This window comes from Bombina bombina, chromosome 6 (assembly GCF_027579735.1).
Source record: "Bombina bombina isolate aBomBom1 chromosome 6, aBomBom1.pri, whole genome shotgun sequence".
In the NCBI taxonomy this organism is placed as follows: Eukaryota; Metazoa; Chordata; class Amphibia; order Anura; family Bombinatoridae; genus Bombina; species Bombina bombina.
The window spans coordinates 853968635-853988122 of NC_069504.1; the positions used below are offsets into that span (position 1 = coordinate 853968635).

At 33.5% G+C, this 19488-nt stretch overlaps 1 protein-coding gene across 1 annotated transcript; it reads right to left on the reverse strand.

Annotated features, from left to right (window-relative positions):
• Nucleotides 1-13176: 13176 nt before the first annotated feature.
• On the reverse strand, nt 13177-18129 carry LOC128664669 (homeobox protein siamois-like). The gene is made up of 3 exons (XM_053719479.1): nt 17796-18129; nt 15860-16080; nt 13177-13386 (listed from the first exon to the last, which is right to left on the reverse strand). Exons 1-3 carry the CDS (start codon nt 18127-18129, stop codon nt 13177-13179), a joined length of 765 nt encoding a protein of 254 aa, XP_053575454.1.
• Between the last annotated feature and the right edge of the window lie 1359 nt (nt 18130-19488).

Here is a 19488-nt window from a genome sequence, read left to right on the forward strand (position 1 = left end):
CAGTCATATCGCAGTTTCTACTGTTCTTCATATATACAGGAAAAAAAGGACAAAATAAAGAAAAAGACTAAAAATAAATACAAGTAATTGCGTCAATGCATACCGCTGCTTATTTGTATTTATTACTGGAGCTATCACCATATCAAACAATTTCTCTTTATCTTTAATTCAGTCATCTGACCGATGACTTAATTTACTGCTCTTGAATGGTAAAAATTTTCAGCATACTCAACAAACCACTCTCCCCTGCTGCAGGGTGTTAGAGGGCGGTGACTGCAGCAGGGGTGGAAGAAAGTGGTTCATCAGAGTTGACGTTAATACAAGTTCCGAAGCAGAGACAGGTGCTTTTTCTTAGGCAGGTAATTGGTAGAGGAGAAAAAGATTTTCCAATCTTGAGCGTGACAGTGATTTTCTCAGGATTTTTTTCATTGGGCTGTGATCCCCAGAAAAATGGTCTTAGACTTTTGGAATTTTACAAATCGCTGTGTTTGGTGTTGATTCTGTGAAGTTGTCATATATCTAACACAGAATCATTAAGCTTATTTTATTATTGTAAAAGACAAAGATTTACCTTATTATTTTTTAAATAATCCTGTGTGAGCATTATTTCCATAATTGTATTTTCTTATTTGTATACATCTTGGTGCTTATGTTTGAATACTTCCGTTTGTCATCTGCTATATGTTATAATTTTAAATTCTTGTATTTATGTAGGCATTGATTCATATTGAAATTACAACACATATAATTTATGTATCATTTAAATATTTCTTGATGCAATGGATTCCCCCCCCCCCTTAATAAATATATAGCTTTACGTCTTTATCTTTTAGAAAAAAGGATGCAAATAGAATTTACATATCTGACATAGCTTGCATTTAACTATTCTACAATTTCACTCTATAGCTTAAAGACTATTGTTTATATGATATATTTTCATCAATGCTATGAAATCCATGTTTATATATATAGTTTAGGAATTGTTGCTGCAGTTTTGGACTTTTGCATATTTAATAGAATAGAAATAGCTACGATAAAATGGTAAAAGTTTGGCACACAAGTTCTGTATAAAAATATTCAAAATACAATTAATTAATACTTTTGACACTAAATTGTTATCAACAACTAAATAAAGGGGTTATCTTATAGATCTTATTCCGTTTAAATAAAATGGTAAACTAAAAGATTAATAAAAAAAAAGAAGTAAATTAATATAATTAAGGTATGCAACTCTTGGCAGGGCCCTCTACCCATTTGATCCCTATAATTGTTTTGTTGTACTCCGTCTTTGTTAATAGTGCTGCGGAATCTGTTGGCGCTCTACAAATAACCGATAATAATAATATGTAATAATCACTTTCACATTCATATTGATGTTACTATGACAAAAGGAGAACTAATGAAGATCAAAATTTAAGACTTAAAATTGAAATTTCAAACCCTTTTTTAATACATAATAAATCAAAATATCTCTAGAAAAAAAACATATTAAAAGATGATATTCATTTTAAAACAATGCTTATTGTATTTCCATTAAGATTAATAACAAGTATATCATGTAAAAAAATCTTCCTTATATTATGTTGTAATAGACCATTTAGATTATTCATAAATGTATGCGAACACAGTATATCCGCTATCTTATTTTTTAACAATTTAATTTAAATGTTTGGGGTTTTTTGCTGAGAGCCCTCAGGAAGAAAAAAAATTATTTGTCTACTCGTTTGCGTCACAGCAATCATATCGCAGTTTCTACTGTTCTTCATATATTCAAGAAAAAAAGACAGAATTAAGAAAGAGACAAAAATAAATACAAATTATTGCGTCAATGCATACTGCTGCTTATTTGTAGTTATTACTGGAGCTATCACCATATCAACCAAATTTTCTTTATCTTTAATTCAGTCACCTGAATGATTACCTAATTTACTGCTGTCGAACGCTAACATTTTTCAACATACTCAACAAACCACTCTCCCCTGCTGCAGGGGGTGGAAGGGCGGTGACTGCAGCAGGGGTGGAAGAAAGTGGTTCATCATAGTTGACGTTAATACAAGTTCTGAAGCATAGACAGGTGCTTTTTCTTAGGAAGGTGATTGGTAGAGGAGAAAAATATTTTTTCAAACTTGAGCACGACAGTGATTTTCTCAGGATTTTTTCATTGGGCTGTGATCTCAAGAAGAATGGTCTTAGACTTTTGGCATTTTACAAATCGATGTGTTGGGTTTTAATTCTGTAAAATTGTTGTCTATCCAACACAGAATCATTAAGCTTATTTTATTATTGTAAAAGACAAAGATTTACCTTATTAACCTTTAAATAATCCTATGTAAGCATTATATCCAAAATTGCATTTTCTTATTTGTATACATCTTGCTGTTAACGATTCAATACTTCCGTTTGTCATCTGCTATATGTTATAATTTATTCATTCTTGTATTTATGTAGGCTTTGATTAACATTGAAATCACAACACATATACTTGATGTATCATTTTAATATTTCTTGATACAATGGATTTCCCCCCTAAATAAATGTATAGCTTTGCGTCTTTATCTTTTTGAAAAAAGGATGCAAATAGAATTTACATATCTGACATAGCTTGTATTTAACTATTCTACAATTTCACTCTATGGGCGCCATGTACTAAGATGTCAAAATTTTCGCACAGACCGTATCGAATTAACCCGCCGGCATTCGCACCATGCTGATATAACTTAGTTACATGAAATTACTAAAAACCAAGCCGTAAAATTTCATGTCTACTCTGTGTCGAAGACAATCGGATTATTGATAACTTTGAAGCTTCGCTCGGCGTGAAAGAACAAAGTTACTAAGCAGTCTACGACCTAATTGGTTTAGTTCTTCACCCACGTGACCATTTAGGTGTCATAATCATCATACAAGCGGCAAGGTTTAGCTGATGACATGTATAAGAATGTGCATTTTACCAGAAATCTTAGAATATTGTTTATTTACTTTTCAGTATTTACTTTGAGAAGATGGCTTGCTCCGGAGATTCAGCTACTTCCAAGAAGACTCGCAACCCTAACTTCTCGCATCAACAGAATGTTGTACTTGTTGATCTAGTACTCAAATACTATGATAATATTTATGGTAGTCGAGTCAAGCAAACCCCGGTGCTCGTAAGAAGTTTATTTGGGAAAAAATTGTTTTCAACCGTTGCCTGTATAGCCCTTCTTCCTCGTAATTGAATCAATCTGAATAGAAACATATGTAAAAGTGTCTCCATCTTCATTCAGTGATCCAAAAACCAATAATGAAACTATTGTAGTCTAGTCTTTTCATTTAAGTACTTCAACCTGGCGTCAGGTTGATACCCCCTATAGTTTTCTATTGTATTCGCTACCTAAATGGTCGCGAAGCAAATCACGCGAAGTTAGAGTGAAAGTTGAAACGGGCGGATTACTTGTAACATTCATAAATTCCGATTAAAGCGAATTTACGTGCGATAGAACATGTAGTAAGTGGAAAAAGGCTTAGGAACGATCAGTTGCGTAAAATTATGATAGCTGATGAAAAATAGTGGTTTTTCTATTCGATCGCAGATTGGTAAATACGAGATGCAGATCGTGAGTGAATTTTGACGCGGAAATACAGACGAACGGTCACTTTGATGCTTAGTACATGGCGCCCTATAGCTTAAAGACTATTTTTTATATGATATATTTTCATAAATGCTAGGAAATCCATGTTTAGATACAGTATATAGTTTATGAATTGTTGTTACCTTATTAACTTTTAAATAATCCTGTGTGAGCATTATATCCATAATTGCATTTTCTTATTTGTATACATCTTGCTGCTTATGTTTGAATACTTCCATTTGTCATCTGCTATATGTTATAATTTATTAATTATTGTATTTATGTACGCTTTGATTCTTATGGAAATTAAAACACATATACTTGATGTATCATTTTAATATTTCTTGATACAATGGATTTCCCCTCTTAATAAATATATATCTTTACGTCTTTATCTTTTAAAAAAAAGGATGCAAATAGAATTTACATATCTGACATACAGTAGCTTGCATTTCACTTTATAGCTTAAAGACTATTTTTATATGATATATTTTCATAAATACTATGAAATCCATGTTTATATATATAGTTTAAGAATTGTTGCTGCAGTTTTGGACTTTTGCATATTTAATAGAATAAGAAATAACTACGATAAAATGGTAAAAGTTTGGCACACAAGTTCTGTATAAAAATATTCAAAATACCATTAATTAATACTATTGACACTAAATTGTTATCAACAACTAAATAAAGGGGCTATCTTATAGATCTTATACCATTTAAATAAAATGGTAACCTAAAAGATTAATAAAATAAAAAAAGAAGTAAATTACTATAATCAGGTATGTAATAATCACTTTCACATGCACATTGGTGTTACTATGATAAAAGGTGAACTAATGAAGGCGTAAATTTAAGACTGAACGTGAATGTAAACTTTCAGCAATTAGTGCCCTGTTTTTAAAAGTACTATTAATAACAGGGGCACTTTTATTGATGAAAGTTTACATTGCACCATATTTGTAGAAATACTTACATATATATTTACGTCTTTTTTTTAGAAAAATAGAATGCATATAGAATTTACATATCTGACATAGCTTGTATCTAACTATTCTACAATTTCACTCTGTGGCTTAAAGAATACTTTGTATTTGATATATTGTTATAAATCCTATGAAATCCATGTTTATATATATATATATATAGTTTAGGAATTGTTGCTGCAGTTTTGGACATTTGCATATTAAATAGAGCAATAACTAGCTACAATAAAATGGTGAAAGTTTGGCAGACAAGTTCTGTATTAAAATAGTCAAAATCCTACTTTAAACACCTTTTATCAACACAACTAAATAAAGGGTGTATCCTATAGATCTTATACCGTTGAAAGAAAATGGTAACCTTAAAGATTAATAAAATAAAAAAAGAAGTAAATTAATGTAATCAGTAATATAATAATCACTTTCACATGCACATTGATGTTACTATGACAAAAGGAGAACTAATGAAAATCAAAATTTAAGACTTAAAGGGACACTGAACCCAATTTTTTTCTTTTGTGATTCAGAGAGAGCATACAATTTTAAGCAACTTTCTAATTTACTCCTATTATCAATTTTTATTTGTTCTCTTGCTATCTTTATTTAAAAAATAAGGCATCTAAACTATTATTTGGTTCAGAACCCTTGATTGGTTAAATTAATCCACCAATCAGCAAGAACAACCCAGGATGTTCACCAAAAATGGGCCGGCATCTAAACTTACATTCTTGCATTTCAAATAAAGATACCAAGAGAATGAAGAAAATTTGATAATAGGAGTAAATTAGAAAGTTGCTTAAAATTGCATGCTCTATCTGACAAAATAATACATTTGGGTTCAGTGTCCCTTTAAACTTATTTTGCATACATAGGAAATCAAAGCATCTCTACAAAAATACATATAAAAAGAGGATATTTATTTTAAAATAATGCTAATTCTATTGCAATATAAAGTAATAACAAGTATTTAATGTCAAAAAGTCTTCCTTATATTAAGTTGTAATAGACCATTTAGATTATTCATAAATGTATGCGAACACAGTGTATCCGCTATCTTATTTTTCAACAATTTAGTTCAAATGTTTTTTTGCTGAGAACACTCAGGGAAAAAAGTTTACTTCCTTGTCTACTCGTTCATGTCACAGCAATCATATCGCAGTTTCTAATATTCTTCATATATACAAGAAAAAAAGGAGAGAATTAAGAAAAAGACTAAAAATAAATACACATAATTGCCTATATGTAACCTGCTGCTTATTTGTATTTATTACTGGAGCTATCACCATATCAATCAAATTCTCTTTATCTTTAATTCTGATATTTAGATATACTGTGGCACTTGTAATCTAGCCCATTATTTTTTAGAGGGTAGATTCACTGAAAGCAATTGTATTTTCTATTTTACAGGATTGTTACCAGTTCTGCTTTGCTACTCCTGAATGGATCACATTAATCATTCTAACGGTCTAATGCCGTTTAGGTCTTCTAAAGGAAGCAAAACACCCATCATAACAGAGCTTTAAAACCCTAATACTTTCCCATGATCCCTTACTTCTCTTTTTTTATCCAGCAAGGAGTGATGGTGAGACCTCAATTGTTGATTTTCACATCATTTGAAACCGATTTGAGACCCATTTTCCTCCTTAGAAAACCTGCAAACAGGGCAGAGGAGTGGACAGGAGTTCAGCCAGGCAATGAAAATCTTCTCCATGTGTGGAATGTCGACCAGCCTCCCAGGTGAAATGTGGGTATCCCCTGGTTTCCAGTGGGCTGCTTTATTAAAGATCCTTGCACTGCCTCAGATAAGCCCATCTACTGGAAGTCAACTTCTACAGATATGGTGAGCGCGGTAGACAAAGGTGCTGATAGGTAAGTACCATGCACCTTCATAGCCCGCAGGCTATTATTATAATGATGTGCACATGTTTCTTTTAGCCATGGTCAGATACACTATTTAAAACTACATACAGTTTTAGGCACTTTTCACACATTTAAATAGAAAAAAATACCTAAAAAATGGGTTACTCTCATTTTATATTTACCGGTTTAAGTTCATTTAACTGCTCTGCAGTGCAGTAGCCATCTTCTCAAGCAGGGAATGAGCTTTCTGGGTTAAAGGTCAATCAGACACTAAGTGCCAGATTACAAGTGGAGCGCTAAATATCGCTTTCATAAAAGCAATATTTGCACTCCACTTTGTAATACCAGTGCACGTTAATGTGCGTTGGTATTACAAGTTCACAGCAATGCAAACACAATATCTGTTTTCATTGCTGGGAAGAGTGTGAAGGGGGGGTAAGTAGCGCAGCAATGGCAGCAAATTTAAATATGTTTACTTATATACATATATATTTATGTGTTAATATGTGTATATACACATATTAACACATAAATATATATGTATACAGGGAGTGCAGAATTATTAGGCAAGTTGTATTTTTGAGGATAAATTTTATTATTGAACAACAACCATGTTCTCAATGAACCCAAAAAGCTCATTAATATCAAAGCTGAATATTTTTGGAAGTAGTTTTTAGTTTGTTTTTAGTTATAGCTATTTTAGGGGGATATCTGTGTGTGCAGGTGACTATTACTGTGCATAATTATTAGGCAACTTAACAAAAAACAAATATATACCCATTTCAATTATTTATTTTTACCAGTGAAACCAATATAACATCTCAACATTCACAAATATACATTTCTGACATTCAAAAACAAAAGAAAAACAAGTCAGTGACCAATATAGCCACCTTTCTTTGCAAGGACACTCAAAAGCCTGCCATCCATGGATTCTGTCAGTGTTTTGATCTGTTCACCATCAACATTGCGTGCAGCAGCAACCACAGCCTCCCAGACACTGTTCAGAGAGGTGTACTGTTTTCCCTCCTTGTAAATCTCACATTTGATGATGGACCACAGGTTCTCAATGGGGTTCAGATCAGGTGAACAAGGAGGCCATGTCATTAGATTTTCTTCTTTTATACCCTTTCTTGCCAGCCACGCTGTGGAGTACTTGGACGCGTGTGATGGAGCATTGTCCTGCATGAAAATCATGTTTTTCTTGAAGGATGCAGACTTCTTCCTGTACCACTGCTTGAAGAAGGTGTCTTCCAGAAACTGGCAGTAGGACTGGGAGTTGAGCTTGACTCCATCCTCAACCCGAAAAGGCCCCACAAGCTCATCTTTGATGATACCAGCCCAAACCAGTACTCCACCTCCACCTTGCTGGCGTCTGAGTCGGACTGGAGCTCTCTGCCCTTTACCAATCCAGCCACGGGCCCATCCATCTGGCCCATCAAGACTCACTCTCATTTCATCAGTCCATAAAACCTTAGAAAAATCAGTCTTGAGATATTTCTTGGCCCAGTCTTGACGTTTCAGCTTGTGTGTCTTGTTCAGTGGTGGTCGTCTTTCAGCCTTTCTTACCTTGTCCATGTCTCTGAGTATTGCACACCTTGTGCTTTTGGGCACTCCAGTGATGTTGCAGCTCTGAAATATGGCCAAACTGGTGGCAAGTGGCATCTTGGCAGCTGCACGCTTGACTTTTCTCAGTTCATGGGCAGTTATTTTGCGCCTTGGTTTTTCCACACGCTTCTTGCGACCCTGTTGACTATTTTGAATGAAACGCTTGATTGTTCGATGATCACGCTTCAGAAGCTTTGCAATTTTAAGAGTGCTGCATCCCTCTGCAAGATATCTCACTATTTTTGACTTTTCTGAGCCTGTCAAGTCCTTCTTTTGACCCATTTTGCCAAAGGAAAGGAAGTTGCCTAATAATTATGCACACCTGATATAGGGTGTTGATGTCATTAGACCACACCCCTTCTCATTACAGAGATGCACATCACCTAATATGCTTAATTGGTAGTAGGCTTTCGAGCCTATACAGCTTGGAGTAAGACAACATGCATAAAGAGGATGATGTGGTCAAAATACTCATTTGCCTAATAATTCTGCACACAGTGTATAAGCATATACATATACAGTATATATATACTGGGAACACACAGTTCCCATAGATCACAATGTAAAGGCAATTTTCAGTGCCGTTTTTTTTCTTCTAACACCCCACTCCCACCAACTTTAGCCCCAAAATATTTCCTAGTGCAGTTATTTTAAAAAATAAAGATGCTGCTATCTTTATTGTTTAATAAAATACACTAGACTGTATTTTGGGGGCATTTGTGGCACATTTATAAAATTAACCAGAGATCTGATCTCTGGTTAATTTTATAAGCACTAATTGTTATCACAAGCTCACGGTAGCAATAACCAGCCACTTGCAATGGCTGATTATTTATTGCGCGCCCGCAAACGGGCAAATTTACTTGTTTGCAGGCGCGTGATAATTTAGCGCTCCACTTGTAATCTAGCCCTCAGGCTTTACAGAGCTGGTGCAAATGTAATTTATTTAAACCCTTATTCACTGTGCTTAATTAAATTCAGTTTAAAGGGACAGTAAACACCAGAATTTTTGTTGTTTAAAAAGGTAGATAATCCCTTTATTACCCATTCCCCAATTATGCATAACCAACACAGTTACAATAATATACTTTTTACCTCTGTAATTACCTTGTATCTATGGCTCTGCAAACTGCCCCCTTATTTCAGTTCTTTTTACAGACTTGCATTTTTAGGCAATCAGTGCTTGCTCTTAGGAGCTTCACGTGCCTGAGCTCAATGTTATCTATATAAAACACATGAACTAATGCCCTCTAGTGGTGCAAACTGTCAAAATGCTTTCAGATTAGAGGTGGCCTTCAAGGTCTAAGAAATTAGCATATATACCTCCTAGATTTAGCTTTCAACTAAGAATACCAAGAGAACAAAGCAAAATTGGTAATAAAAGTAAATTGGAAAGTTGTTTAAAATTACATGCCCTATTTAAATCATGAAAGTTTTTTTTTTACTTGACTGTCCTTTAAAATAACTATTTTAATTCAAAGTGTTAGCGTTTAAAGTGACAGTAGGCAATTTTACATTTTAAAACACATATTTTCATTTATAAAGAGACAGTGTACATTTGTTTCTGATTCCCTTCTAAGGACTTTAGTATTACATTTTGCCAACATTTGTGTGTTTCCCTTAGGGGGTTAACCCTTTCTATGCCTCTTACTCTGTATTCCTTTACTGCCTATCTAATTTTAGATACATGCCTATCCTTGCTATATTCATTAATATGGAGCAAACTTCTATAGCTTATGTCTTAGGACATAATATTGAACTTTAGAAGGGCAATCTACTGATAATTAACCCCTTCTCAACTGTGTTTGTTATGTAAGGATGTGCCCCCCTGCTCAGTTATGCCACTTTTGCACTGTCTAATGTATATATGTGCATCCATCAATCATCAGCTAACTCCCACTTGTGCATTACTACTTCTGAGCCTACCTAAGTAAGCCTTTTAACAAAGGATATCAAGAGAATGAAGACCATTAGATAACAGAAGTAAATTGGAATGTTGTTTTAAATTGCATACTCTATCTAAATCGTTAAAGTTTCATTTTCTCTTTGTTTTCCCTTTAACACAAAGTCATATGCAAGAAAAAGTACAATAATAAATGCTCCAACTTAGACTGCATTATGACCTACTGAATCTGTCAGAGAACAGCATTGGATTTCCAAGTGAGGGGGGCCGCTTGCACACCTGTGCCCCCAACCCCACTGAATACAAGGGCAGACCCTTCAGGGGCTGTCTTGTGGCAATTTAATAACCTAGGAGAGGTGATTTGTAATATCAGGGGGAATGTGGTGGATGCTTTAAATATATATATTTTTAAAATTAAATATTTAAGCCTAGATTAAAAGTGGAGCACAAAATTGCTCAGTAATACCGGTGCACACAAATTAGGCCCAATGCGTCACGTTGGCATCCTGGAATCCTTGCGCTCAGGAGAGCGTGCTTCCATAAGCTCCAATGGGAGCCTCGTTCTCATGCTGTAAGACACAGCAGAGAACCTAGCACAGCGCAGGGGGTAAGTAGCACAGCAAATAAAAAATATATATGTACTGTATATGAATGTATGCATTTATATTTATGTGTTTATATGTGTATATACACACATTAACACTTAACTATATATGTACTGTATATTAATGTATGCATTTATATTTATGTGTTTATATGTGTATATACACATATTAACACATAAATATATATGTACTGTATATGAATGTATGCATTTATATTTATGTGTTTATATGTGTATATACACATATTAACACATAAATATATATGTACTGTATATGAATGTATGCATTTATATTTATGTGTTTATATGTGTATATACACATATTAACACATAAATATATATGTACTGTATATGAATATATACATTTATATTTATGTGTTTACATGTGTATATACACATATTAACACATAAATATATATGTATATAAGCATATACATATATATTTACAGTGATAATAAAGTCCCCATAGACTGCAATGTAAAGGCATTTTTCAGTGCTGTTTTTTTTTCATACACCCCGCATCCCCTAATTTTAACCCCTTATAACTGCTTTGTGCAGTTTTTTGTAAAATAAATAAAGATGCTCATATGTTTTTATTTTAAGAAAGCAACTGTCCACTTTATTTGAGGTGCAATTGGGGGACATTTTATCAATTAACCAGAGGTCTGACCTCTGGTTAATTGTGTTTAGCACAAAGTGTTCCCGCAAGCTCTCAGGAGCATTAACCAGCCACTTGTAATGGCTGGTTATTTAATGTGCGCACGTAAACTGGCAAATTTGACACTTTACGGGCGCACATTAAAATAGCACTCCACTTGTAATCTAGCCCTCAGGGTTTTATCGGGCTGTTTTCCCATTCCTCCTCTTCTACTCTAAATAAGTATATTACCTCTCTAAAGTTGCATAGTTGTACTAATATTGCTCCTCGTTATTTTATGTATTTATCAATATATATAGAGACTTCCTTTACCTGTATAAATTTGTTTTGTTTTGTCTCTTTCCTATATGCATGTACCTGCATATACCCGCTACTACAGAATTTGGTGGTAGTTTACAATAAATTCATATATAAGGCAATATATAATGAAATAAATGGAAACAATTTATCTTCTCACGTAAAACATTAAACAAAAGTAAAATTCAAAAATCTTTATTTAAAGCAATCTAGAGCAAATAGTTAAATAAATAAATATGTCTATATTTGAATGTGTTGAAACCATTGTAGTCATAAAATACAAAATGTATTGTGTTTCTTATAATATCAAAGCAATAGTAAAGATCACTGTGTGAGCGGAATAACAATATGTTATCTAAGGGTATATGCTCTTCCTAGTTCATGCAAAAGATCACAAACTGATTTTAAATTTTTTCAACTGCTAAAAAGAAACATATAGTGCCGTCTGATTAAAGGGACATGAAACCCAAAAAATTTCTTTGAAGGGACATTAAACACTAAATACACGCTAGATAGAATGATGCATTCAAAGAAAAGATTAGTCCATGACTAACATGTAGATGTATTTTTTAAAGTTTCATTAGTTGTTTAAAAAGTGACAAAATAAGTGTAAAGTTTTAGTGTCTATAAAACACTGAGAGCTGCCATGTTGTAACTTGTGCTACCTTCTCTGCTGTGGCCAATTAGAGGCCGTTATAAATAGGTCACTAGAGTGTGCAACCAATGGTTGTGCTGAATTTAACAGTGTTCTGCACTTCCATTTCTAACAGGAACTGAAAAGCTCACAATTTCAGAATGGAATTACAGGCAAAGAGGACAAAATAAATAATGAAAGTATATTGCAGAGTTGTTTTATATATACAATTTATTTTTATATTACTATCTCAAAGTGTTTAATGTCCCTTTAATGAATCAGATAGAGAATACAATTTTAAACAACTTTCTAATTTACTTCTATTATATAGTTTATTTTATTCTTTTGGTATCATTTGTTGAAAGAGCAGAATTGCACTACTGGTTTCTAACTGAACACACGGGTGAGCCAATGACAATCGGCATATATATGTAGCGACCAATCAGCAATTAAAACCTAGGTTCTCTGCTGCTCCTGAGCTTTCATAGATAAACCTTTTAGCAAAGAAAAACAAGAGAACGAAACAATAGAAGTAAATTGGAACGTTGTTTAAAATTGTACTCTCTATCTGAATCATGAAAGAAAACTTTTGGGTTTCATGTCCCTTTAAGTGATTATGTTAATCAATGAAAGGTATCCTAAATGACATGCAAGATAATACATAGGATTACACAGGCAGTATGGCTGAATACTTGAGTGAACACTATATTGCATGTACAGTGATATGAAGTGCCTGATAAATAGTGTCATAGTATGCACATCAACACCCAGTGATCAAATCCATTTTTATATATAGCTAATTCAGTTTCATTACATTCTATTGCCATGTGATTTATTTGGCATCTGGTTGGATTTAGCCATATATTGTCCAATCAAATTTTATTTCTAAATTAAACATTTTAAAAATATATCAACATAAGCATTTGTACTGGCCATTTCATAGGGAAAAAAAAGTAAATAAATATAGTTGTTTGTTTTTTTTCTTTTTTAAAGTCCAGAAGTCCATTACAATCTCCAGTACTTAACGATACAATTGTCCTTGGCATCTCCTGCCAGCTCCGTTTGGAAACAGCCACTTGTTAGGAGGTACCTGAATATCAGTCCACTGTTCTTGGTGGCGTAGCCCTACAGAATTGATGTTTGTGGACAGTCCTGTAGATTCTCTTCCATGGGTGTCCTGTAACGTGGGGGACCTGGGCAGGTGTCTTGCTCTTCTGTTCTGGAACCAAACCTGTAAAAAAAGAATTGTTATTAAATTATTTAATATTTTGAAATTCTCAATATATTTACTAAACAACAAAGAAATAAAGTGTACAGATACATATACAGTATTTATTTATTTTAACAGGTGTTTTTTTTAAACTGTACTAATTCTCAAAAATATTATACAGATTTATAACTTTTGCTGTTAGTTTATATCATCATAAAGTAAAGCCATTTTGATAATTGCAAAGTATATATTAACAATTAAGTACAGCATTCCAAAGACCTACATATAAAATAAATGTGCTAATATATGTTCTGCTATGGGCTACACTAAATAATGTTTACTAATTTTGAATTTTAAAGCTACAGTAAAGTCAAATTATGTATTCAGATACTAATGCTATTTTAAATGACTTTCCAATGTACTTCTATTGTCAGATTTTTGTTGTTGTCTTAGTATCCTTTGATGAAGAGTAAATCTGGGTAGGATGATAGGAGTTTAAAGGGATAGTAAACACCAAAAATTTTATTGTTTAAAAAGATAGATAATCCATTTATTAACCATTCCCCAGTTTTCCATAACCAACACTGTTATAGAAATATACTTTTTACCTCTGTAATTAACTTGTATCTAAGCTTCGGCAGACTGCCCCCTTATCTCATATCTTTTCACAGACTTGCATTTCAGGCAATTAGTGCTGATTCTTAAAGGGACACTAAACTCAAAATGTTTCTTTCATGATTCATATAGAGAATACAAATTTAAACAATATTACATTTTACTTCTATTATTTTTTTTGCTTCATTTTTTAGATATCCTTAGTTGAAGAAAAAACAATGCACATGGGTGAGCCATCTATGTGCAGGAACCAATCAGCAGATACTGATCCTATCTAGATATGCTTTTCAGCAAAGAATAACAAGAGACAAAAACAAATTAGATAATAGAAGTAAATTAGAAAGTTGTTTAAAATTGCATGCTCTTTCTAAATCATGAAAGAAAAAATGTGGGTTTCATGTCCCTTTAAATAACTTCACGTGCGTAAGCACAGTGTTATCTATATGACACACATGAACTAACGCCCTCTAGCTGTGAAACACTGTCAAATGCATTCAGATGAGAGGCGGCCTTCAAGGTCTTAGAAATTAGCATATGAGCCTACCTAGGTTTAGCTTTCAACTAAGAATAACAAGAGAACAAAACAAATTTGATGATAAAAGTAAGTTTAAAATTGCATGCCCTATCTGAATCATGAAAGTTTAATTTGGACTTTACTATTCCTTTAAGGAAGTGCAGATGTCTTTATCATTCTATGGCACCAGTGTTGTCATCTATGTATAACATTGCTATGAATATTGCTGCAAAAAGTGCTGCTAGATAGCTAAAGACACATTGACACTCCTGAGTCCATCCTGAGTAATCTTTAAAGGGACAGTCTACAATAGAATTTTTATTGTTTTATAAGATAGATAATCCCTTTATTACCCATTCCCCAGTTTTGCATCACCAACAGTTATATTAATATACTGTTTACCTCTATAATTACCTTGTATCTAAGCATCTTCTGACAGCCCCCTGATCACATGACTGTGACTATTTAATATCTATTGACTTGCATTTAGTACTGTGTTGTGCTAAATCTTAAATAACTTCTCAGGCGTGAACACATTGTTATCTATATGGCCCACATGAACTAGCAGTCAAATACAAAAGCATGTGATTAAGAGGCTGTCTATAGAGCCTTTGAAACAGGCAGAAATTTAGAAGTTTAAATGTTATATAGTATAATAATATAACCATGTTGGTTGTGCAAAGCTGGGAATGGGTAGTAAAGGCATTATCTTTCTTTTTAACCCTTTGAGTGCTAAGCACTTTCCCACCTGGGTGCTAAGCTGTTTTAAGGGGGGGGGGGGTTAATTATTATTTTTTTAACTATTTTTTTTTTCAGATCCCCAAGACTTACACAATTGGAAAAGCTAGTCGATTACCTTTCCAATGGTGGGTCTTGGGGGTCTATAGCTGCTTAGACGCCTGAGATACAGGCTTCTAAGCATGCCCCCTACTCCTATACTTTACATTGTGAATTTTAAATAAAGTTGCACGGTGACCTCATTACGTCATTGCACGTGACGTCACCGCGCATAATGGGAAGCCCCGGTGATGCCTGTCACCATGCTGCCTCGATCACCGGGGTAGGAGCGGGTGGGAGCCCCCAGATCTCCCTCAAGGTGGGAGAGTGCTAGCGACGGCTCTGAGCCATCGTTAGCACCAGAGTGGGAAACTCTGCGACGGCTCAGAGCCGTTGTTAGCACTCAAGTTAAAAAATAACAATTTTTGTGTAGACTGTCCCTTTAACTAAGTATACCAACATTGATAAAAGAATAAATAATTTGGAAAGTTGTTCAAATTGTTGTGCTCTAGTCAACTCATTTAAATTTAAATTGTCTTTCTTTACGGGCCTTTTATCAGATATTACAAGAGGGTGATGAAAACCAACCTGTATCCGAGGTTCTGGGATGTTGGTTAGCTGAGCAATTCGGCATCTTGACACAAAGTCTGGATAAGGGTTAAGGTCAAACTGGTTCTGAAGGAAGAGGGTCTGCTCCTTGTTGAACACTGTTCTCTTTCTACATCTGTTGCTTGAATTAACTTCCTGGGAATCATCAATCTGAACTTTGGGCTTTTTACATTGTTCTTCATACTCTACAAAAAGTGACCCTGAAGAGGAAGAACAAAGTTTAGGAAATATTTTTAAAAGCACAAATTACCAACATCTCAAATGCACCTTCTAAAATAATGAAATAACCCATTTATATTATAGATAGTCTTTTTAAAGCTTGAAGAGACACTGAACCCACATTTTTTCTTTCGTGATTTAGATAAATTTTCTTCATTGTCTTGGTATCTTTATTTGAAATGCAAGAATGTAAGTTTAGATGCTGGCCCATTTTTGGTGCTGTCCAGGGTCTGAACCCAAAAAAATAGCTCAGATGCCCTCTTTTTCAAATAAAGATAGCAAGAGAACGAAGAACAATTGATAAAAGGAGTAAATTAGAAAGTTGCTTAAAATTGCATGCGCTATCTGAATCATGAAAAAAAAATTGGGTTCAGTGTCCCTTTAATTCTAGACTTATTAGTTTAAACAAAATAAAAAGTTAGTACAAAGTACTGTATAGAGGTAGAGTGTAATCTCAGCCAAATTAGTATAATATGGAAAAATATACTGAAAGTATGAATTCATAATATCTAGTACAATCTCACACAACAGAAATATACATTTGTAAAAGCATAACACCCATTTAATTAATAAAAATAGCAAATCTGATGTACATCAGCGTAGACATTAAAGGGACAGGAAACTCCAACATTTTATTTCATGGTTGGCTAGAACATAGCATTTTAAACTGTTTTCAAATTGACTTCTATTATCAAATTTGCTTCATTCTCTTGTTATCCTTTGCTGAAGGAACAACAGTGCACTACTGGCAGTTAGCTGAACACATCTAGTAAGCCAATCACATGAGACAAATGTGTGCAGGCACCAATCAGCAGTGTAGGATATGTGCGTACTCTTTAAAAAAAAAGGGATACCAAGAGAACTAAGTACATTTGAAAATTGAAGTTAATTTAAAAGTGTCTTTAAATTACATGCTCTATCGGAATCATGCAAGTTAAATTTTGACTTTCCTATCCCTGTAATAAATAGATGTTTTGTATATTGGACATAAAAAAAATTATATTAGTGAACAGTATTATTTGGTTCATAAACCATCCTCAGGAGTTATTCTATTAAATGTAAATTATACATTAGAACTATAAGAAAAAAGGTAACATTTAAAACAAACAGAATTCAAGTTTTTATTAGGGTGATCCTACATCTACATGATTAGGCATCACAGTTGTGCTTGAAAATGTAAATTTAATGGAACGTTCCAGTCAAAATTTAAATTCACATAGATTAATTACATCTTTGAATAGAAACATATTTACAATATACATGTATTAGCAAAAATGCTTCTAGTAAGTTATCATTGTTTTAGTTATAACATTTTTCTCTGCATGTGCATGTGAAGCATAGCTAGATTTTCTCAGTGCACCTGCATTTTTAATGTTGCACCTGCTCAGAGTGCCAGTGGGGCTTGTATCATATCAGCAATTAACACATTGAGTCATGGTGCAAACACATTAGGCTCTCTGAGCAAGTGCTGGGTTTCAAATGCTGGTGCACGGTGCATACTTAAATACACTTTTGAAACAGCTATAGATTTTATTAGAAGTATTTTTGCTAATACATGTATATTACAAAAATGATTCTATTTAAAATTGAAATGCATCCATGTGGATTCCAATTGTGTCTGTAATAGCCCTTTAATTAAACAAAATGTGCACTTTAATTAATACATTTATGGTGAAATAGATACCAAAGTACTTACTTTTTATGCCCTTGGAGTGATGACTAGGTAGATGAGGTTCTGATGTGTTGGGAGATGTCATCTTTATCTTTTCGTCTTGGATTTTTTGGTCACTAGCAGTTTCTTGTGGAATCCCCAAGTTGGAGTAAAGCTCCAGTAGTGTTTGTTGCAGAATGTTTATTTCATGTAGAGGAACACGGTTTTCCAAATCAGAAAGATGATCAGGCAAAGTCCCAATATTACTTGAGTTTAAATTTCTCTTCTGGTCCTTCATGGGAGGTGACATTTCTGTATAGTCATCTTCTAGGGCTAAAGCAGTGGATATAACCTGTTCTAACTCAAAGTCTTTATCCATAATTGTCCTTTTTAGCAGCTGAGCATGGAATGAAGGGGTTCTTATTTCCCCAGGTAACTTTTATACCTCATGATACTTCTGGGAGTGGCCTGAATGTGTATTGGGGGAAAAGGAGGAAAACCACTTTGATGTATTTTTATGGAGAACAAAGCACAGCTGTACCTTGATCTTAACATGAAATTTCACAGAACATCACACCTCATAGGTCAAGTATCAGCATTTTGTATTGGAATGCTGTTCACTATGGAAATTATAAATGCCATGTTATGAAAGAAACAAAACCAAGGCATGCTTTCTATGCAGCATTAATTGAACAGAAAAATAAAATTACTTTAATATATAAAACATAGGAATACATATAGGTAGAATAATTTATGTTACCAAACAAATATTTAAATTCTAAAGATTAACTTAGATGTAATTATTTTTGGATGAAAGTAAATATTATTGTTTATAATGTTTAAATGTATAAGGTGGAGTTAGATATACATAGATAATTTTAATATATATATATACTGTATGTATGTATGTACTGTGTGTATATATATATATATATATATATATATATATATATATATATATATATATATACAGTATATATATATACATCACCTGTTCTTCTTTATAGTTATAGATTGGCATCCAGGAAGCAGATCATAGGATTTTAATTTTTAATACTCTAATAAGGAAACACATGACATCCTATATCTTCATAGCAAACATTTATTTAAGTGGGTATTGTGGATTGCAGGGTAAATTTACGAATAATTAGCATTGTATACTGTAGTTAAAAAAGATAATAGTGGATAGATTGTAGTTTGCCTATATTTATATTAAAGTATAGTGTGTGTATATGCATCCATTTTACCTAAAATGCATTATGAAGTTAGGGCGCCATGTACTAAGAGGCGGGCAGACAGCTTCTTAACTCGTGAAGCTGTCCGCCCGCCTCCGCTACACACGGGCAGCGGATCTATTGATCCGCTTGCCCGTATGTATCATTACACACTCATCGGAGTGTGTAATGCCCGCCCCTTCAATCGTACGACCAATCACGCGACTGAAGGGGCTGTCAATCACCGAAAGCGAGCGTGCTCTCTGTGATTTTGCTTCGCCACCTAAGTAGGGTGTAGGAAGCAGCGGAGCGCAGCCCATGGTCAACATACATAGTTACATACATAGTTAACTATACAAATATTTGATATATATATATATATTTATATATATATATATATAGTGTGTATATATATATATATATATATATATATATATATACACTATATATATATACTGTATATAGTACCTTGAAGCAAGAGATCTGCACACACTATACCAACCAACTTTCAGGGTGCTCTGGGT